A 21,599-nucleotide genomic window follows, 5' to 3' on the forward strand; every position below is an offset into this window, starting at 1 on the left:
GCGACTCCTCCCCCTCGACCCAACGTAAAACAAACAGGAGTAAAATAAACAATTAGTAACCTCACTTAAGATGCTGCATGAGACACTGCACATTGATATAGTTCTGTGAAAAATATTTTCTTCTGTGCAAATTTAAAGAAAGTCAAATGACAAATGAGGTAGTTGATACATAGAAGCATTTTTATTTATGCTTTGTTGTTGTTCAAACAATGGAGGCATGGGCTGTGACTAAAAATGTAATTGGTTTGTAAAAACACTGAGATTAAGTCCAATTTAATTGTGTTCTTAATGGTGTTTTTGAAACTCCACCAATTTTTTTCCTGAGAAGTTTTTTACTAACTTAAAGTGTTTTGTCAAGAGGATTATTTGTGATATGTACATGTCCTTGTTCTATTTTGGACCAAAGTAAAAGAAAGGAAACAATCTGAAGTTGTCATAGTTATATTTTGATTTTACCTGTCCGGCTCACGTGGGAATGAGTTTGACACCCCTGATCTCGTAGCTTTTTCTTGCTGTATTGTCTTTTGGCTCTATTTCTGTTGGTTTTTTTTGTATATTTTATTTCTACAAGGTGTCGCGAGTCAATAAAAACGAGCCACAAACAGCCCCCAGTCCGCACTTTGGACACCACCGGTTTTGCCTATTTCAGTGGGAAGGCAAAGTGTTACTAAACGCCTGGATCCAGCGGCAAATGCATGGCCTTTAGTGGCCACTTGTATGTGTTTGCCGTGCAAACTCCAGAAACACTTCCTGTCCCTTACTAATTAATGTGGTCTGCGCGGGGATTAAACCGAAGGCATACATACTGAAAAAATGTAATCTGCATGCATGTATCGTTACACCTCTTGAGTAATATAGTTATTGTGCTGCAAGGCTCCTTCCCTAAGAGGCCACAGTAGAAACCATCAACAAAGTTGCCTACTTCCAAATGAGCGTGACTACAATGAGTAAACAAGCTATTGGTTTACATGGCGTTACATCATCTGCTGTTAGCCGTACTGTTTTCATCATGTCCTTGCCACCTTACAACAGTGTTACATAAGATCAGTGTTTGTGACACGACACGTGGGTGTACCAGGTGTCCAGAATGGCACGCGGCGCACCTCTTCTGCACGTTAGTATATGTAGTCGTAGGTCTGATTAAAGCAACTGCCCCTTCTGGGTTAGAGATAGCCGGCGACAATAAACGATAGATATATAATTTTGTGTGTATTTGTGCAAGTGCGAACACCTACGCACGTCTGTGTGTACTTGTGCATGATGGAGGGTGTGAAAATGACAGCAGTGTAGGGTTACAGAAGAAGATCTATTACTTTGCCGTGGCAGCCAGCCTTAATTACAGCTAACTATAGACGGAGGTGGCGGGAGCAGAAAAAGAGAGGAAGCATGCGGGGAGGGAGAGACAGCGCAATAACTGTAATTAAGAAGTCTATTTGGAACCTTTAGATAATTACATTGATGAGGTTTTTTTGGGCCAAAAAAAAAAGCCAAAATATATGTGGGTTTTTATTCACTGGCTTGGTTTTGGTACAAATAAACACAAGCCGGTGAGTCAGTCGGTGCTCTTTGTAATTGCGTATGGCTGCAAAATAAGCCACCATAGAGCCAAATAAGATTGTATTATACAATAATAGTGAAATTCAACAAGAGCTTTGGAGTCCGTGTTTCCAGAGTGTCACTGAATACACCGCACGTCTACAGTAATATGGCGCTGACCAGCTTTCCTCTTGAGAGCTTGGTCTTGCGCTGATTGCTGAGATGGAATTTGCTCGCGTTATGAGACCTACTATTGATGCGTGCGGTCCATCATTTTAAATACACATATTGCCTAAAGTATTTGGCCACCCAGCCAAATGATCAGAACCAGGTTTCCTAATCACTTTGCCCGGCCACAGGTGTATAAAATCAAGCACTTAGGCATGGAGACTGTTTCTACAAACATTTGTGAAAGAATGGGCCGCTCTCAGGAACTCAGTCATTTCCAGCGTGGAACTGTCATAGGATGCCACCTGTGCAACACATCCAGTCGTGAAATTTCCTCACTTCTAAATATGCCAAAGTCAACTGTCGGCTTTATTATAAGAAAATGGAAGAGTTTGGGAACAACAGCAACTCAGCCACAAAGTGGTAGGCCACGTAAACTGACAGAGAGGGGTCAGCGGATGCTGAAGCGCATAGTGGAACGAGGTCGCCGACTTTCTATTTCTACAGAGCTCCAAACTTCATGTGACCTTCCAACTAGCCCACGTACAATAATAATAATTATGGATCAGATTTATATAGAGCTTTTCTAGACACTCAAAGCGCTTCACAGAGAAGTGAGAACCCATCATTCTTTCACACCTGGTGGTGGTAAGCTACTTTCATAGCCACAGCTGCCCTGGGGTAGGGGGGGGAGGGTTTGTTTGTCATAAAAAAATACAATCATGTGTGCTTATGGACTGTATCCCTGCAGACTGTATTAATATATATCGATATATAATGTAGGAACCAGAAATATTAATAACAGAAAGAAACAACCCTTTTGTGCGAATGAGTGTGAATGAGTATATGGGGGAGAGAGGTTTTTTGTTTTGTTGCACTAATGGTAAGTGTATCTTGTGTTTTTTATGTTGATTTAATTAAAAAATAAAATAAAATAAAATGTTATTTATTTATTTATTTTTTAATTTCTTGTGCGGCCAATCGATCCACTGCACTACACCATGCCACCACAGTACAGTACCGTACGCAGAGAGCTTCATGGAATGGATTTCCATGGCCGAGCAGCTGTATCCAAGCCCTACATCACCTGGTCCAATGCAAAGCGTGGGATGCAGTGGTGTAAAGCACGTCGCCACTGGACTCTAGAGCAGTGGAGACGCCTTCTCTGGAGTGATGAATCACGCTTTTCCAACTGGCAATCTGATGGACGAGTCTGGGTTTGGAGGTTGCCAGGAGAACGGTACATTTCGGACTGCATTGTGCCCAGTGGGAAATTTGGTGGAGGAGGAATTATGGTGTGGGGTTGTTTTTCAGGAGTGGGGCTTGGCACCTTAGTTCCAGTGAAAGTAACTTTGAATGCTCCAGGATACCAAAACATTTTGGACAATTCCATGCTCCCAACCTTGTGGGAACAGTTTGGAGCAGACCCCTTTCTCTTCCAACATGACTGTGCACCAGTGCACAAAGCAAGGTCCATAAAGACATGGATGACAGAGTCTGGTGTGGATGAACTTGACTGGCCTGCACAGAGTCCTGACCTGAAACCGATAGAACACCTTTGGGGTGAATTAGAACTGAGACTGAGAGTGTGTGACCTCACCAATGCGCTTTTGGAAGAATGGTGGAAAATTCCTATAAACACACTCCACAACCTTGTGGACAGCCTTCCCAGAAGAGTTGAAGCTGTAATAGCTGCAAAAGGAGGACCGACATCATATTGAACCCTATGGGTCAGGAATGGGATGGCACTTTAAGTTCATATGTGAGTCAAGGCAGGTGGCCAAATACTTTTGGCAATATAGTGTGTATAGCCTAGCCAGCGTTATCTATGAGTTCCACCTTGTATTCCCATGCAAAACAAGGGACGATCAAAGTTTGCCGGAAGATGTAAGTCTGCAGGTAAGGCTGTAGAATCACAACAGTGTGATGTGTTGTGCCTTAAAGCTGTCCCCCGTCATGGCATCAGTTGATGTAAACAAAGTCTTGTGAGCGCAAAACCATTGTCCATGCGTTGTTAGATACAGTAGGGAAATGATTCATGTGGCCCCATTCCAAGGTGGATCTAGGGTAAAAGGAGGCAATGCAGTCTGCTGAAAATGATGGAAAGCGCCACTCTACATAGCAACTGTCGCTGTGGTCAAAGTTGAAATTGCCACAACACACATTTTAAGATATTCAACACTCTACTGGTGGATTAATGGCTAGTGCACCCCCCCCCCCCCCAATTTGTCACCGTGACGAATGGGGCCATATGAATCCCCTTCCTGCAGTACATGAGCCACAACACGTTAATAAACAAGGTGAGAAATACTATTGAATTTACATCACAAAGTGGGTGTCCACAGAGATTTCACCCTATCGCCTCCTTCCTCGCCAGTGTTAGCTATCAAGTCTTCAATAAAGGTAGAAAAAAATGTTAAATCTTTATTTAATCTGTCATCTATATGCATTTTGCATTATTTTATGCAATTAAAAGTATAACTATTTCCTGATAGTGTTTTGGGGTAACATTTTTAGGGGTTTAAAATGTATTAATTAGATTGAATTGTTTACAATAGGGAAACAATGTTTGGTTTTCAGACAATTCGGTCTTCAATTGACCCTTGACCCTTTGTAATACATCAATAACAAAAACCGAGGCACAACTATACGAGCCTGATTTACTGAAAGTTTGCGTGTACTAAAAAACGTCCAAACTTGATAGCACATCATGCAAAGTTGATGTACTAAACAGAAGCAGAATAAGGCGTGCAATCCATTTAGTGTATCCAATATTCAAAATATATGTTGATCAACAAATCCCCCACAATACTGGGAGGAGAAGATGCAAATATACATTTTTAGCACACGCAATGGGATTTATCAACACTCTTCACCGTTTTGCCAGCATTATTTAGCGTTTTATTTAGCATGTTTCAGAAGGACGGGCAAACTGACAGTTCCACACACATGAGCAGGATCAGTGCTCGCGCTGCACAGACAGACGTTGGACAGATGAGAGTCCTCCATCCTATGTGTGTGTGTCAACAATTTGGACGGTCGGAAATAAGAAATATATATATATTAGACATACTGTCTATTCAGCAACATCATTTTATAATGTTAAAGCTGCTAGAGGACTTAAAGGGCTGATTCAATTAATTCAATTGATGCGTTTTGGTGTCCTTCAGTATTTTTTAAATGACGTTTGTTTTTTCACATAGATTCACATGTTATTAAAATATTTCTTATATTAAAAAAACCTATTTAAGTCTGCATTTTCTTCATCTTTAGAGACGTAAGTGCAGCCTCTCTCCAATGAGCACACCTTAAGCTGTAAAAAAAAAATAATTGTAGATTCACCCCACGAATGCTTGTAAAATGCCCATAAAAAGTGGTATTCTTCTGCTTGTTTGAAAACATAGCAAAACGGCACAGATGCCCCGTATAGTACAAGGAAATTCATCATTTAAATAAGGCGGTCTGCTCCACTTTACAATTGTACACGCAGTGTTAGTAAATCACACGCAAATAAGAAATATATATATATTAGACATACTGTCTATTCAGCAACATCATTTTATAATGTTATAGCTACTAGAGGACTTAAAGGACTGATTACATTAATTCAATTGATGCGTTTTGGTGTCCTTCAGTATTTTTTAAATGACGTTTGTTTTTTCACATAGATTCACATGTTATTAAAATATTTCTTATATTAAAAAAACGTATTTAAGTCTGCATTTTCTTCATCTTTAGAGACGTGAGTGCAGCCTCTCTCCAATGAGCACACCTTAAGCTGTACAAAAAAATAATTGTAGATTCACCCCACGAATGCTTGTAAAATGCCCATAAAAAGTGGTATTCTTCTGCTTGTTTGAAAACATAGCAAAACGGCACAGATGCCCCGTATAGTACAAGGAAATTCATCATTTAAATAAGGCGGTCTGCTCCACTTTACAATTGTACACGCAGTGTTAGTAAATCACACGCAAATAAGAAATATATATATATTAGACATACTGTCTATTCAGCAACATCATTTTATAATGTTATAGCTACTAGAGGACTTAAAGGACTGATTACATTAATTCAATTGATGCGTTTTGGTGTCTTTCAGTATTTTTTAAATGATGTTTGTTTTTTCACATAGATTCACATGTTATTAAAATATTTCTTATATTAAAAAAACGTATTTAAGTCTGCATTTTCTTCATCTTTAGAGACGTGAGTGCAGCCTCTCTCCAATGAGCACACCTTAAGCTGTAAAAATAATAATTGTAGATTCACTCCACGAATGCTTGTAAAATGCCCATAAAAAGTGGTATTCTTCTGCTTGTTTGAAAACATAGCAAAACGGCACAGATGCCCCGTATAGTACAAGGAAATTCATCATTTAAATAAGGCGGTCTGCTCCACTTTACAATTGTGCACGCAGTGTTAGTAAATCACACGCAACACACCCACTAATAGTACACGTTATTTTATAAATTGCATGCGCTTTTTACCGCTTGGTGTTTGGATCTTAGTAAATCAGGCACTAAGTGTTTAACTTTGTATTTGTTTGTAGAACTGTGTCGGTAAAATGTGTCACCAACACATTTTGTTGCCTATTTTTAACCAAAAATGTCATAGAGGAGAATATTGTGAAATAGTAAGGTATTGTTTCCGTTCTTATTATGCAATTCAGATTATTTACATTATATCCATAATCCTCTGTTTCAGAATTCACGTGCATGAATTCGATCAACATGAATTCTTATACAGAACACATGGTAGCACATTCATCAAGGGATTTTATTAAGGTAATTTAGTAACAAACGAAAAAAGTATTGATGTCTTCTCCACAAATGGTTTAAAGAGTTGTGTGCTGTGATGATTATATTAAAGAAGTACTGACAAAAAAGCTCCAAATAGGTCCTTAGAAATGCAAAATGTAGAAATCCAAACAAACGCAATGATTATTTTTCTTAGATGTCTAACTGAAAGCTGCGTGGCCACTTACTTGATGACAGTATTCTTACTAGTCTCACCTCATTAGCCATCTATTCAAATCACTTTGCATAGTGTTGTCCAATCAGCAGAGCCTGCTCATCATTCAAAGCTCACGAGAAGGTCTTTGTCAAATTAAGACCCAATGTGACAACTCAATCTATCTCGAGCAATAGGCTCCATATGGTCACAGCAGTATTGCTGGGAGATGATTCTACTCTGTGATTGTGATATCAGACCAAAGCTAATTGAATGCCAGCCGTTTCCTTTTAATGGATTTTCTTAACTCTGTTTATCGTTTTCTTCTTCAGTTCTGGATGTCTGCCCTTGCCACAACAATTCCAGTACCCTGTGGGGCATTCATGCCAGTATTTGTTATAGGTAAGCTATGCTTGTGTTTATGTGTTAGCTTAGTATTGGTTTTAAAATGCAGTGTACTTATCACGTCTAAAAAGTAAGGGTGGCTGATACTGGAAATGATGCTATCGATTTGATGCTAAGTAAATACAAGGCCAGTATTGGCTATACTTTAGGACCACTGAATGACTTTGGGATTTTGCTTTTAATTGTGCTTATCATGATTATAATCAGAATAAAAAAAACTCGACAAAGATAATAACAATGTAACAATATGAACAGAAAAACAGATTATTTTTTAAAATAACTCCAAAAGGAACAGGAACATTTCAATCTCATCACATTAGTATTGATCCGATACTGATACTATGTTTTGGTATAGATACTATCGACATTTTAATCGATTCACCCACCCTAAGATATCAGTTTTCCCTTTGACAAAGATACAAAACTGCTTCGACATCCCGCAGTTCAAAGATTTGGTTAAAAACTGCCAGTGTTATAATGTTGAGTAGAAAAATGCATTTAAAACTAGGGATGTAAACCGACTCGGCAACTACCGGTATTTTTTGCTACCGGTTCCTAATTGGGTCGGTCTAGGAAGACCGTAAAGGTTCTGAACAAATAATACGGCTATCTTAATTATGACACGTTGTCACATTCGCTGCAGGTGCCGCTGCAACGCATATAAAAAGACAAGGGTAGGATCCGCTTGGAATAATCACAAAGAAGGAAGCAACACCAAACAAAAGTTTATAATACAAAAATATTTCCTCCTCAAAAGCCCCTCAAAGTCACACATGAAGAGTTAGTGTCAGTTTAAAGTGGACTGCTTCACAAAAGGCACTACCGCCCTTCATCAACTGTCGTCCTAGCGATCCAGTAATCCAAAAACCAATATTAATCCATTAAAAAAAGTTTTCAATTAATTTATAATAATCCATAGAGTTGAAGCGAGATAGCATCCGCTGACTGGTCTCTCGTCGCCGTCTGAGATCAGTCCATCACGCCGTACTTGCAAAGCATCAAAACATACCTTGCTTAAATGCACCCCCACCTTACATGCTAATTGATTGTATTGATTTATATTATATATTTTGTATGATATATCATGTAAAAGGTCTGTGCTCTGCACGTGAATACCCTACTTAAAGGCCTACTGAAACCCACTACTACCGACCACGCAGTCTGATAGTTTATATATCAATGATGAAATCTTAACATTATAACACATGCCAATACGGCCGGGTTAACTTATAAAGTGACATTTTAAATTTGCCGCTAAACTTCCGGTTCGAAACGCCTCTGAGGATGACGTATGCGTGTGACGTAGCCCGACGAACACGGGTATGCCTTCCACATTGAAGCCGATACGAAAAAGCTCTGTTTTCATTTCATAATTCCACAGTATTCTGGACATCTGTGTTCGTGAATCTGTTTCAATCATGTTCATTGCATTATGGAGAAGGAAGCCGAGCAAGCAAAGAAGAAAGTTGTCGGTGCGAAATGGACGTATTTTTCGAACGTAGTCAGCCACAACAGTACACAGCCGGCGCTTCTTTGTTTACATTCCCGAAAGATGCAGTCAAGATGGAAGAACTCGGATAACAGAGACTCTAACCAGGAGGACTTTTGATTTGGATACACAGACGCCTGTAGAGAACTGGGACAACACAGACTCTTACCAGGATTACTTTGATTTGGATGACAAAGACGCAGACGTGCTACTGTGAGTATGCAGCTTTGGCTTTTTTTTGCGTATGTACGTAACTTTTTTTAAATATATAAGCTTTATGAACCTTGGGTTAGGTGAACGGTCTTTTGGGCTGAGTGATTGTGTGTGTTGATCATGTGTTTGAATTGTATTGGCGTGTTCTATGGAGCTAGGAGCTAGCAGAGGAGCTAGGAGCTAGCATAACACGTACCGTACCGTACGTGCGCGTCACGTACGTAACTTTTTTAAATATATAAGCTTTATGAACCTTGGGTTAGGTGAACGGTCTTTTGGGCTGAGTGATTGTGTGTGTTGATCAGGTGTTTGAATTGTATTGGCGTGTTCTATGGAGCTAGGAGCTAGCAGAGGAGCTAGGAGCTAGCATAACACGTACCGTACCGTACGTGCGCGTCACGTACGTAACTTTTTTAAAATATATAAGCTTTATGAACCTTGGGTTAGGTGAACGGTCTTTTGGGCTGAGTGATTGTGTGTGTTGATCGGGTGTTTGAATTGTATTGGCGTGTTCTACGGAGCTAGGAGCTAGCAGAGGAGCTAGGAGCTAGCATAACACGTACCGTACCGTACGTGCGCGTCACGTACGTAACTTTTTTAAAATATATAAGCTTTATGAACCTTGGGTTAGGTGAACGGTCTTTTGGGCTGAGTGATTGTGTGTGTTGATCGGGTGTTTGAATTGTATTGGCGTGTTCTATGGAGCTAGGAGCTAGCAGAGGAGCTAGGAGCTAGCATAACAAACACGCAGGTGTTATTATGCAGGATTAATTTGTGGCATATTAAATATAAGCCTGGTTGTGTTGTGGCTAATAGAGTATATATATGTCTTGTGTTTATTTACTGTTGTAGTCATTCCCAGCTGAATATCAGGTACCGTGAGTATGCAGCCTTGGCTGCTAAACATTCGATAACTTGACCGTATGTGCGCGTCACGTACGTAACTTTTAAAAAATATATAAGCTTTATGAACCTTGGGTTAGGTAAACGGTCTTTTGGGCTGAGTGATTGTGTGTGTTGATCAGGTGTTTGAATTGTATTGGCGTGTTCTATGGAGCTAGGAGCTAGCAGAGGAGCTAGGAGCTAGCATAACAAACACGCAGGTGTTTTTATGCAGGATTAATTTGTGGCATATTAAATATAAGCCTGGTTGTGTTGTGGCTAATAGAGTATATATATGTCTTGTGTTTATTTACTGTTGTAGTCATTCCCAGCTGAATATCAGGTCACCCCCGGCTCTCACAGCATCTTCCCTATCTGAATAGCTTCAACTCCCCACTAGTCCTTCACTTGCACTTTACTCATCCACAAATCTTTCATCCTCGCTCAAATTAATGGGGAAATTGTCGCTTTCTCGGTCCGAATCTCTCTCACTTCATGCGGCCATCATTGTAAACAATAGGGAACTTTGCATATATGTTCAACTGACTACGTCACGCTACTTCCGGTAGGTGCAAGCCTTTTTTTTATCAGATACCAAAAGTTGCAATCTTTATCGTCGTTGTTCTATACTAAATCCTTTCAGCAAAAATATGGCAATATCGCGAAATGATCAAGTATGACACATAGAATAGATCTGCTATCCCCGTTTAAATAAAAAAAATTCATTTCAGTAGGCCTTTAAATATAATTTTCAGCTGAGTGTTATTGTAATTAATACAAAAACAGTGATGGATCTGTGTGTTTTTTACAAGATGACGACGTAACAACGGCATTGCACCTTGCACTGAAAACATAGTTGACTTGTTTAAGACCTAAAAACAGGGGTTGATAAAAGACTGCCCCTGCTGTGAGATGTTACATGATGTTGGTGGTGTACAACTTCTTGTGCTTATAAATATGGTCATTAAAAATTAATTTTTTCACATTTTTATTTACACCAATTACATATAGTACTGATAAGAGTACCGATGAATACAGATATTGATATCCTAACGATATACATCCCTATTTAAAACTCAACAAAGCCCAAATACATTGCAGTGGTGTCATTAATGGCATCGTTAAATTGTGATTGTGTAGGAGCAGCATTTGGTCGCCTGGTGGGAGAAAGCATGGCAGCTTGGTTCCCAGATGGTATTAACACGGATGGCACCATATACCCCATTGTACCAGGAGGCTATGCTGTAGTAGGTGAGTAAAAACATTCATGTTTATGTAGGGTATGCTTTTAAATTATGAACCATTGTGTTCTCTATTCACTGTAGCGGTCAGAAGTATCATTCAGTGTTCTTGGTGATGAACTGCATGAATTGTAGTCCTTAATGATTAATTTAGCTGTTTTTCCAGGGTGCAATAGGTCCAGCCGAATGTAATGGTTATACAGTGGTATCTGGGTTTTCATTAGTAATCAGTTTCTAAAGGTCTGACAAAGACCTAATCGTACTCAGACTGAATAGGTTTTTCCCTTAAGAAATTATGCAAGTCAATTAAATCTGTTTCAGAGTTTAGACACACTAAAATAATATTACAAAACACATTATATGATATATACTTGGTTAAATGTTCCTGAGCATGTTTTTGTAGCCATCAACAAGCATCTGCCATACTTCTGGCTGGATATTTGACCACTCTTTTTGGCAAAAGTGGTGAAGTTTCCTTAAAACTAGCAAATGTTTTAAGCATATACATAAATGTCCTTTAATGTTCTTCCCCTGGCTAAATTCTATCCTGCTGTATTCAATCCAAAACACGTTTTGATTTCTGTCTTGGATCATTGTCCTGTTGACCTGAGGTAAAGTTAAATAATTTTGATGGTGTGTTTGACTATACATACGTGTCCTTTAAAACTGACTTTAAACAACATTGCAAAATAGTTGTATTTGTAAATTGAGACAACATTGATGTCTAACGTTGGATCAACGCTGTTGGTGGGGAAATGTCCAAAATTCAACGGTCAAACCAACCCTCAGAAGACCTTTAGCAAAACGTTGTAAAAAAAAAAAAAGCATGTTGTTTCAGTGTTGTATTTTTGTTGTAGAATATTGGTTGAGATATTACCAAAATTCAATGGTCAAATCAACATCAGAACCTAACATTGATTAAACGTCGTCAAAAAGCATGTTGTTTCAACGTTGATTTAGTTCAACAAATTCTTAACCTTGTTTCAATGTCTTGTGCCTGCTAGGTTATGTTGTATACCATTTTATGATTCTACAGTAACAGTGTTCTTAGTTTTGAAAGTCTTATCTTAACTCCTCATAACATACATTATGACCACATAGCTCAGTCGTTATCTAATCTGACTATAAAACATTTGTCCAGTGCGCTTCTAACTTTCAGCCGAGCTTAACAGTGATGATTTTGGAGCAGTGGCTTCTGTCTTGCAGATCTACTTCTTAAAGGTCATTGGCGCTAAACATGGCTTCACTATGTACAGTAACACTAATGTTTTGGAAGATTTGCATTTCATGGCAGGCTTGAGTGTTGGTGGTTTCTGGGTTGTTTCTGAACAACATTTTTTTAACGTTAGGGTGACAGTATGGATGTTTTTCTTATCAAATAACTTATTTGAACTGATGATTTTGGATTCTGCAGTTGGTTAAAAATTGATCCAAAAGGCTTTCCCAGCTTGCGTAAATCTTCACAGATAATCAGTGAATTCCTTGGACCTTGTCATTGGTCTGAATATTGGTCAATCCAATTAGTGCTGTCAAACAAATGATTTTATACTGCCAAAGAGAATGCAACAGGGCTTGTTATTGTCAGGCTAAGACGTTGTAGAAACTTTAGCGCGAATTGTCTCAAAATTTAGGTGACTATGTACTGTATTTTACGGATTAAAGAGCGCACCGGTATTTAAGCCTCACCAATCAAATTTCAGAAGAAATAAATATGTTTACATATATTACCCTCACCGGACTGTAAGCTGCAGATACGGTATATATCAGTACGAAATATTTAGCAAATGTTGATTTACATACCTTAATTGTTTCCAAACGGTACCTGTAAAACGGCTGATCAAACAAAACAGAAGTCATTGTCATGGACCCACTAGATGCAGAGGCTAGCTCTCCAATCAGCTAAACGGACTCAATAACTCTACGGTGACGTTTTGGTAAATTTACGAAACTAAACTGAAACAATACAAAAAGAACGCCATTGTAAGTTAATAATACTAACAGACACTTGTAAACATATTAGCATATTCGCTAATGCTAACGACAGACGCTAATGCTTGATTACATTACGATGGCACGTACACATATGCATGGAAACACTCCCACATACATCACACATGGGATGGTTTAGTCAGTATGAATTATTTTAGTTATATTGTAAAACTTGCAAACTTTGCTTAGAGTGATGAATAAAGATTAATTTCAAGCAGGAACGCTATGGACCGTTTTACCTCCAGTTCAAAGGACTAAACAGGAAATATATTTTTTACCAGCAGCACCTGCAGTGAACAAACCCGTCCAAAAGATGGCGCCATAGCACAAACAATACCACACCTTTTCAATGTCTGTTGGTGTTCTATGAAAACTGTTGAATACAAAACATTATGGCCTTTAAGTGAAGAAAAATCCTTAAATTAGCCAGACCATTTTATAAACCGCAGGGTTCAAAGCTTGGGTAAAAAAGTAACGGCTTATAGTCCGGAAAATACCATATGTATATATTTACACATTTAAGTATTGTTTCTACACTGTGTAAATTAGACAAATTGTTATTTTAAGGCCTTGTTAACTTTGTAAATTTGTGGTTCAGGTGTATGCGTCGTCAGCGTAGTTTCCGCTATTTCAAATTCATATGTACCCTCACTTATTTACACAACAGTTACACACATCGTGTTTGTTGTTTTCATGATGATGCTGATGTGGTTCACTGCAACTAATGACTTGGCCGTTGACATTCTGATGAGCCTCTTTAATTCTACTAAGGAGATTGCTAACTGTGAAGATAGGACGTAGCATCCATCAGAGGGAGAACATTGGAAGCACATCGGCTTTAATTAAATTACGTGTGAGAACAATGAAACCTCCGAGTCTGGAATACCATTTATTTTTGCTTGGCTTTGTTCCCCTTTTCACTTTATTTTAATGCTTTCATTCCTCTGCTATTTTCTCCCCAAGTATTCATCTCAGTCTTTTGACAGGTCTAATCCGTTTTGTTGGTTGAGCAGTGAAGGCTTTCTTCACTCTGTGCTGCTCCAATGCTGCTTTTCTATTGTTCTCATCACAACACAATTGGTCAAAAAGATTTGAAAATATTGGGCTTCACTTTTCATTGAATTATTTGAAAATGATTTATTCCTTAAAGTTTTATGGAGGCAGTGTGGAAATGTATGGTAATTGAGTTTGAAAAGTGCTGGGTTTGGTCGAGGAAACTAAAAACTTGAATGATGACCAAATCTGCTACGCTGCCATTTTCGGCAGTTGGTCAATAAAATCTTGTTTTTTATAGTTTTCCTGGGTCTAGATCTGGAAATAATGTTGTAATATTGTTCAAGATACCTGCTTTGTTCTTGGTTTCAGATACATAATATTGTGTTATAAACAGAAAACTAAAGCACCATAAGAAACCAGATGAAATTATTGTCACTTATTCTAAAAAAAAAAAATGCTGAAAACAGTTGACCGCACTAGACACAAATAGGGCACGCTTTTTTTCGATTGGCCATTGATCAATATCAAATGATTTCTGTCAACTAGTATGTGATCAGCCAATGCCAAATAATGGCTTTTGATGCTGATTTAAAAAGCCAATCCCCTCCGGCAAGATATTTTATTTGTTTTTAGTCCCCCAGCAGCTACAGTAGGAAGGGGATTCTTATGGCCCCATTCATCACGGTTTACCTGACACATGAAACGTGACATATTTTGGGCATGCACTATCCACTTTAGCCGCTAGATTACAGAGTGTTGTATATCTTAAAATGTGTTTTGTGGTAATTCCAGTTTATACCACAGCGTCTGTTGCTATGTAGAGTGGCCATATGAATCCCTTGCCTACTGTATGTGCTCAATACAGTTTAAGACGTGTAGATGGAACCACATTACAGCAGCAAGTAACCAGCTATTAACAGGAAATTAACACATAGAATAATTACAGTCTAAAACAGGTGTACCCAAACTTTTGGCCTCCAAGGGCCCCTACAGCCATATAAAAGGTAGTGGAGATCGTAATGTTCGATAGATGGCAACTAGTTAGCTTTGCGGACATGCCATCAATAATGTGTGAGCTTGAAAGAGGTCAGTTGAATACATTTGGGAAGCCACCCTTTGGCAAGCCAAATGAAAAGCCTCAGCAGGACAAATTTGGGTACCCCGATCTAGAAAGAGGATAATGTAACCAGTGTTTCCCATAAACTGCCAAGATACCTGTGGCGGTGGGGGCGTGGCTATGGGCGTGGTCACCATGACATCGAGTAATTTGCATAATTTACTACAATGATATGATTTTCTCTAAAAAGGGTCAAAAAATGTATACTTACTAATTAATAATAACAGTTTTGTTTTAAACGTCCATCCCTCCATCCATCCATCCATCCATTTTACAATATAATTACAACACTTTATGTACATATTTATATACAGATTTGAACAATAAGTTATTCACTGAAATATATTTATTAATTGTGGTTCTTACAAAAAATATATCTTATAAAATATAAAAGCTAAAATGTCTCTTAAAGCTCTGCCCCTTTAATTAGTGCATACTAAATAATTTAACTTTAGCCTACTACTACAACCATATTATTTACCAGCAACATAATAATTTCTCTCTTTCTATCCCCTCCTGCTCCGGCCCGGCTGCACCAAATGATAATATAAATACATTTAATAAAGTCAAATACAAATAAGGCAACAAGAGAAGTATCCTACACTTCTCTTTTGTAAAGTAAATCTGAACAGCCGATATGGGCATCTACATCAACTATATGATTTGCCTGAGAAGCTGGAAAAGACAAAAAAAATAAAATTAAAATTAAAATTAAAAAAAATAAATTCATAAATCTATTTGTGGCGGACGTAATTCTTTCGTGGCGGGCCGCCACAAATAAATGAATGTGTGGGAAACACTGATAACGATGATTTGTTGCTGTGTAAAGACCAGGCATACACGTAAGGGGTGGTCTGATTGATCCATATAACGGTAGTGTTGAGGATAGTACTGTTAATGGTATATGACTGTAAGTAGAGTGATTAGATCTACAGTATATTTTGATTTGTTGTTGTTGTTAATATTTACAAATTCAGGTAATACGTCCCTCAACACAGGAGTATTTTAAGGGCATAGATAAATAAATAAAATATGTTACTGGTATCGGCCAGTCTCAATCGTGGATGATCGGTAACTAAATCGCAAAAACCCTTATCGACACATTCCTACCTATATCGAATTTTAGCACTTAGCTGAGCCAGTACATAACATCAATATAAACTACAGTGTCAGTGCTGTAGATTTTTATGACAACTTCAGAATCTTTTGCTCACCTCACGGTCCTGTCACTTACTTCCAGGTGCAGCAGCCTTGTCGGGAGCAGTCACCCATACAGTTTCTACCGCAGTGATTGTTTTTGAGCTGACTGGGCAGATCTCTCACATCCTACCTGTGATGATAGCAGTGATTCTGGCCAATGCTGTAGCGCAGTCCCTGCAACCCTCCCTCTACGACTCCATCATCCGGATCAAGAAGCTGCCATACCTCCCTGAGCTGGGCTGGGGACACCATGAGTAAGTACAGTGGGTCTCTTGCATAGAAACAGTTGTACACTTTTCCTGCATGTGTATAGTCCTTTACAGTCCACAGGCCACACAGCTCTACTAGCATGTTAGCGGCAGCTTATGTCAATATCTAAGTAGCTGCGCAGGCGTCGAATACACCATGTCAGCTTGGCACTGCATGACATTTAAGAGGTATGCCCTGTTACATAGAGTGGTAAGCCTTTAATCAGTGGCATTGCATGAAATTAAAATGAAAGGGTTTGATAGTACCAGCCACAAAGTTTTAAAGGATGAAAAAGGACAGAAGTAGTATAAGTAGTCACGGTCAAAGAGCGATACAAGTAAAATTAAAGGAAGCACATATTTGACTCCCTCCAGGAGCTGACAATGCATATTGCCTCTAAAATCTGAAATATAATACCAGTTATGGTAATGTAATGTTAGAAAAGCTTTGATGACCTTGAGCCAAATTGCAGTAGATGTTAAATTATGCACTATGGTTGCACAATTTTAGGTTATGCTGGGAAAAAAATTGGACGTGTGTTTAAGTGTGACAAGGCATTAGTTAAGTTTTATAGGGTGACTTGTTCTGAGAGAACTTTTGAAAATAACCGTGGTTATTTTGAAAATAACTGCACTATAATTGTAACAATAGAGAGCTACAGTACATGATTGTAAAACTCAGTTTGTTAATGAATGAAAGTAATATTACATGTATCAGCTGCTTGCTGATGCACCTGTGCCTGGGCCAATGTCATATTTATAAAGAAACAAAATCTTTTGCTGAGCTTTTTGTACAAGATTGCACTAAAAAGTCAATGCTTTTAAAACTGCACCGGAATCCAACACCATTTAAATTTGTGGTGATGTTATATTGTTGTTGACGTAACTAGTGCTAGAAAAGTAGAAAGTATACTATAAACTATTTATTAGCTGCTGGGATGTTCTCTTCAGGGATTTATTTCTTCAGTCTCAATTTTGGTAAGTAATGCCTTGGATACGGATGCCACATGAGCCAATTTGTTAATTGTCATAAGTACACAGTGTGTCTTGACTGCCTGCTGGCAGTAGTTTTACATTTTTATTTTGGGTGTTGGACTGATGTTATGTATGGTATCGCTGTTTTCTTTGACGGGAATCATCAATGACATGTGCCTTGCAAGAAGCCATAGTTTGTTAGAACGGGACTATGTACTGTAGAATCTTGGATAAGAACACTGAAGATGGGTGACTGACGTGTCTGCCAATATGACAATGAAGCAAAACTAGGCTTGCAGAGGGATGGATTGCCGTATTTTCCGGACTATAAAGCGCACTTAAATTTTTATTTTTTTTCCCAAAACTCGACAGTGCGCCTTATAACCCAGTGCGCCTAATATAGGGAATAATTTTGGTTGAGCATACCCACCTCGAAGCTATTTTATTTGGTACATGGTGTAATGATAAGTGTGACCAGTGGATGGCAGTCAAACATAAGAGATACGTGTAGACTGCACTGTGATGGGTCTCAAGTAAACAACACCAACGTTTTAAATGTTCCATTGAAAATATAGAACATTACACACGGCGCTCAAAAATCTATCAAAATGTTTTAGTACGACTTTGGTAAGCTATGAAGCCGCACCGCTTGAAGGATTGTCAGCGCATTAAACATACAAGTATTAATATGGTGTGTGTATAAGGTAAGACATATTATCTGGCGTTTTGTTTCGCAATATTATGCAAAATCAACTTTTCTTACCTTCTGGTACCTGCTGATCTGTATTTGGGATCTGCGTAAATCCTGAAAAATTGTGCCCATCCGCACCGACGCCATATGTGATAATTTTCTTCTTTTTCTCTATCTTCTTGTTATGGGACATTCATCCTCCGCTGTTGCCATTTCTAATAAAAAGTAGTGTAAAGTTATTACTTATATCTGTCAGTAAACTCGCCATGAAAGTGCTAAAACATACCGGCATAGTGAGTTTACATTATTCACCCAAGGAACTTTAGTTATTAGAGATCCGGTCAGATGGTTTTTCACGGGACACATTTCCGATGTGGTTGTTTCCGGATGAGGAGATGCTGCTCCAGTATTGATTGAAGTAAAGTCTGAATGCCATTAAAACAGTTAGCTCCATCTTTTGACACTTCTTCCACTCCCGTCCTTGCACGCTACACCGCTACAACAAAGATGACGGGGAGAAGACGCTGTCGAAGGTGAGCCACGTAAATAAGACCGCCCACAAAACGGCGCATCCGGAAGCAACTGTCAGAAAGCGGCTTGAAGGTGATCTGTAAAACATAATGTATGCAACATTTTTACCAAAAAAACACCATTACATGTTATGTAGACCACTAGGAAGTGTTTTCAATTTGGAAAAAAAAAATATATATATCCATCCATCCATCCATCTTCTTCCGCTTATCCGAGGTCAGGTCGCGGGGGAAGCAGTCTAAGCAGGGAAGCCCAGACCTTCCTCTCCCCAGCCACTCGTCCAGCTCCTCCCGGGGGATCCCGAGGCGTTCCCAGGCCAGCCGGGAGACATAGTCTTCCCAACGTGTCCTGGGTTTTCCCCGTGGCCTCCTACCGGTTGGACGTGCCCTAAACACCTCCCAAGGGAGGCGTTCGGGTGGCATCCTGACCAGATGCCCGAACCACCTCATCTGGCTCCTCTCGATGTGGAGGCGCAGTGGCTTTACTTTGAGCTCCCCCCGGATGGCAGAGCTTCTCACCCTATCTCTAAGGGAGAGCCCCGCCACCCGGCGGAGGAAACTCATTTCAGCCGCTTGTACCCGTGATCTTGTCCTTTCGGTCATAACCCAAAGCTCATGACCATAGGTGAGGATGGGAACGTAGATAGACCGGTAAATTGAGAGCTTTGCCTTCCTGCTCAGCTCCTTCTTCACCACAACGGATCGATACAGCGTCCGCATTACTGAAGACGCCACACCGATCCGCCTGTCGATCTCACGATCCACTTTTCCCTCACTCGTGAACATTAATATGACTCTTTTAATGCGCCCTATAATCCGGTGTGCTTAATATATGAAAAAAGATCAAAAATAGACCATTCATCGGCAGTGCGATTTATAATCCGGTGCTTTCCCTATGGTCCGGAAAATATGGTATATCCTGGAAAATTTCCAGAAAGTTTCCAGTACATTTCCATGGGAAGTTAAGGTGGGGAATTATGTGTTGCCACAATGCGTGTGATTTGCTGATGTGCTTGCTGCATTGTAAACCGTGTTTGATTTTAAAATATAATCCTGGTAAAAAGGGTTGCGCGATATTGACGATATGCAATATAAATGACATAGATTTGCCTGACAATAAAGCTTTAGGTTTAGGAGTAGGAGGAAAAAATAAAGGATTCAAATCTAAGCTAATAGTGGGAAATCATTTTGATATTTTTACACCGCCATCTTGTGTTTTCTGTGTTGTCTGATTATAATTGTGATAAAAAATGTAATCATTCGATGATCTTGAAAAACTGATGTATCAGCATTAGTATGATCTAATGTAAAGTATCCAAAAAAACAAACTAATAAATGTTGATTACATTTTAACAGAAATGTCGACAGAACCATGTTACAACAGAATGTAACCAGATATTAATAGTAAATTAGCAAGTAGATTAATAATAGTTTTTGACAAACTATTCCAACTGGAAATTATGCAATATGTTACTGCATACATTTGCAGCCAAATTGGGAGCCCTTGTAACACATTTTAAAATGGTTAAATTATCATTAATATATACCAAATAATATATTGTGATGTATATCGTTATTAGAGGTGGGAATCGTTGGGCATCTCACAATTCGATTACGATTCAGGATCTATGATTCAATTAAAAATCAATTATTGAATTTATGTACCATATATGGATGCAGTTTTACATTTCTTTTCGTTTCACTAAATAAGCATTAATCACTTACAACTTTTAAAAACAGTGCATTTGTAATAAGAAACAGTTGAATTAATTACCATTACATCACTACATTATCAAATTAATAGAAATGTGTGCAAAACTGGAACATACAGTAAGTACCATAAAATAAAGGAACTGGTTGGATCTCTCTCTGAGGTGGTTTGCTGCGGTCAGCCATATTTTAGAAATGTCTGCATTACTTTATTTACAATAAATAAGTAATTGGTTATTGACATTTTCCTAATCGATCTAGCATGTCCAAATTGTGATGCATCTAAAAATCGATTATTTCCCCCACTTCTAATCTAAAAGAGGCTGCAATTGAATCACAATATAGATTTTAGGCCACATCGCCCATCCTTACTAGTAAGTCATCCCTGTTTTTTATCAAAAAGATGAAGTCTCCAATTTAGAATACAGTAGTACCTCAACATACAAGCTTAATTAGTTATATGACCGAGCTTGTAACTCAAAACATTCATATCTCAAATCAACGTCGACAATTTAATCTGTGCTTGGCTCCCGCAACACATCACAATTTTAACATGCAACATGCCATTTAGAAAGAAAAACTAACTTTTGAATAAGAAATATTGTTTGAAAAAAATACAATAGAATGTACTACAAACAACTAGAGTAGGTTTTAATAATAATAACAATAAATAATAATAATAATAATAATAATACCTGGGATTTATATAGCGCTTTTCTAAGTACCCAAAGTCGCTTTACATGTTAAAAACCCATCATTCATTTACACTTGGTGGTGGTAAGCTACTTTCATAGCCACAGCTGCCCTGGGGTAGACTGACGGAAGCGTGGCTGCCAATTTGCGCCTACGGCCCCTCCGACCACCACCTATCATTCATTCAACATTAATTCACCGGTGTGAGCGGCACCGGGGGCAAGGGTGAAGTGTCCTGCCCAAGGACACAACGGCATGGTAAGAGGCGGGGAGCGAACCTGCAACCCTCAGGTTTCTGACACGGGCGCTCTACCCACTACGCAATGCCGCCCCGTAATGTAATGTAATAATAATGTACAGCTTTTATCTTGGAGTGCGAGTTTTTACGTTTTTTCCTTAGAGCTGCTTTTCCATCAAACACACCATCAGAAAAAAATCCATTCTGTATTTCAGAGGGTAAACGTTCACTGTTTGGATATGTTTTAACGTATCTACTACGCCGCTGGCAAGACAATCCAAGCAAGGTCTGTCCAGCCATCGCTAGACTGTCTCACAGATGCCGCACA

General features: G+C 38.8%; 1 protein-coding gene across 1 annotated transcript in view; it reads left to right on the forward strand.

The window, feature by feature from the left end:
* The window catches only part of clcn2b (chloride channel, voltage-sensitive 2b), a 333,131-nt gene that overhangs the window by 182,765 nt on the left and 128,767 nt on the right, over nt 1-21,599 (forward strand). Inside the window, exons 13-15 of the mRNA XM_062067936.1 lie at nt 6,987-7,056; nt 10,784-10,894; nt 16,227-16,440. Coding sequence (XP_061923920.1) covers nt 6,987-7,056; nt 10,784-10,894; nt 16,227-16,440 — 395 coding nt within the window. The remainder of the gene's footprint in view (nt 1-6,986; nt 7,057-10,783; nt 10,895-16,226; nt 16,441-21,599) is intronic.

Source organism: Entelurus aequoreus, linkage group LG13 (genome assembly GCF_033978785.1).
Source record: "Entelurus aequoreus isolate RoL-2023_Sb linkage group LG13, RoL_Eaeq_v1.1, whole genome shotgun sequence".
Classification (NCBI taxonomy): domain Eukaryota; kingdom Metazoa; phylum Chordata; class Actinopteri; order Syngnathiformes; family Syngnathidae; genus Entelurus; species Entelurus aequoreus.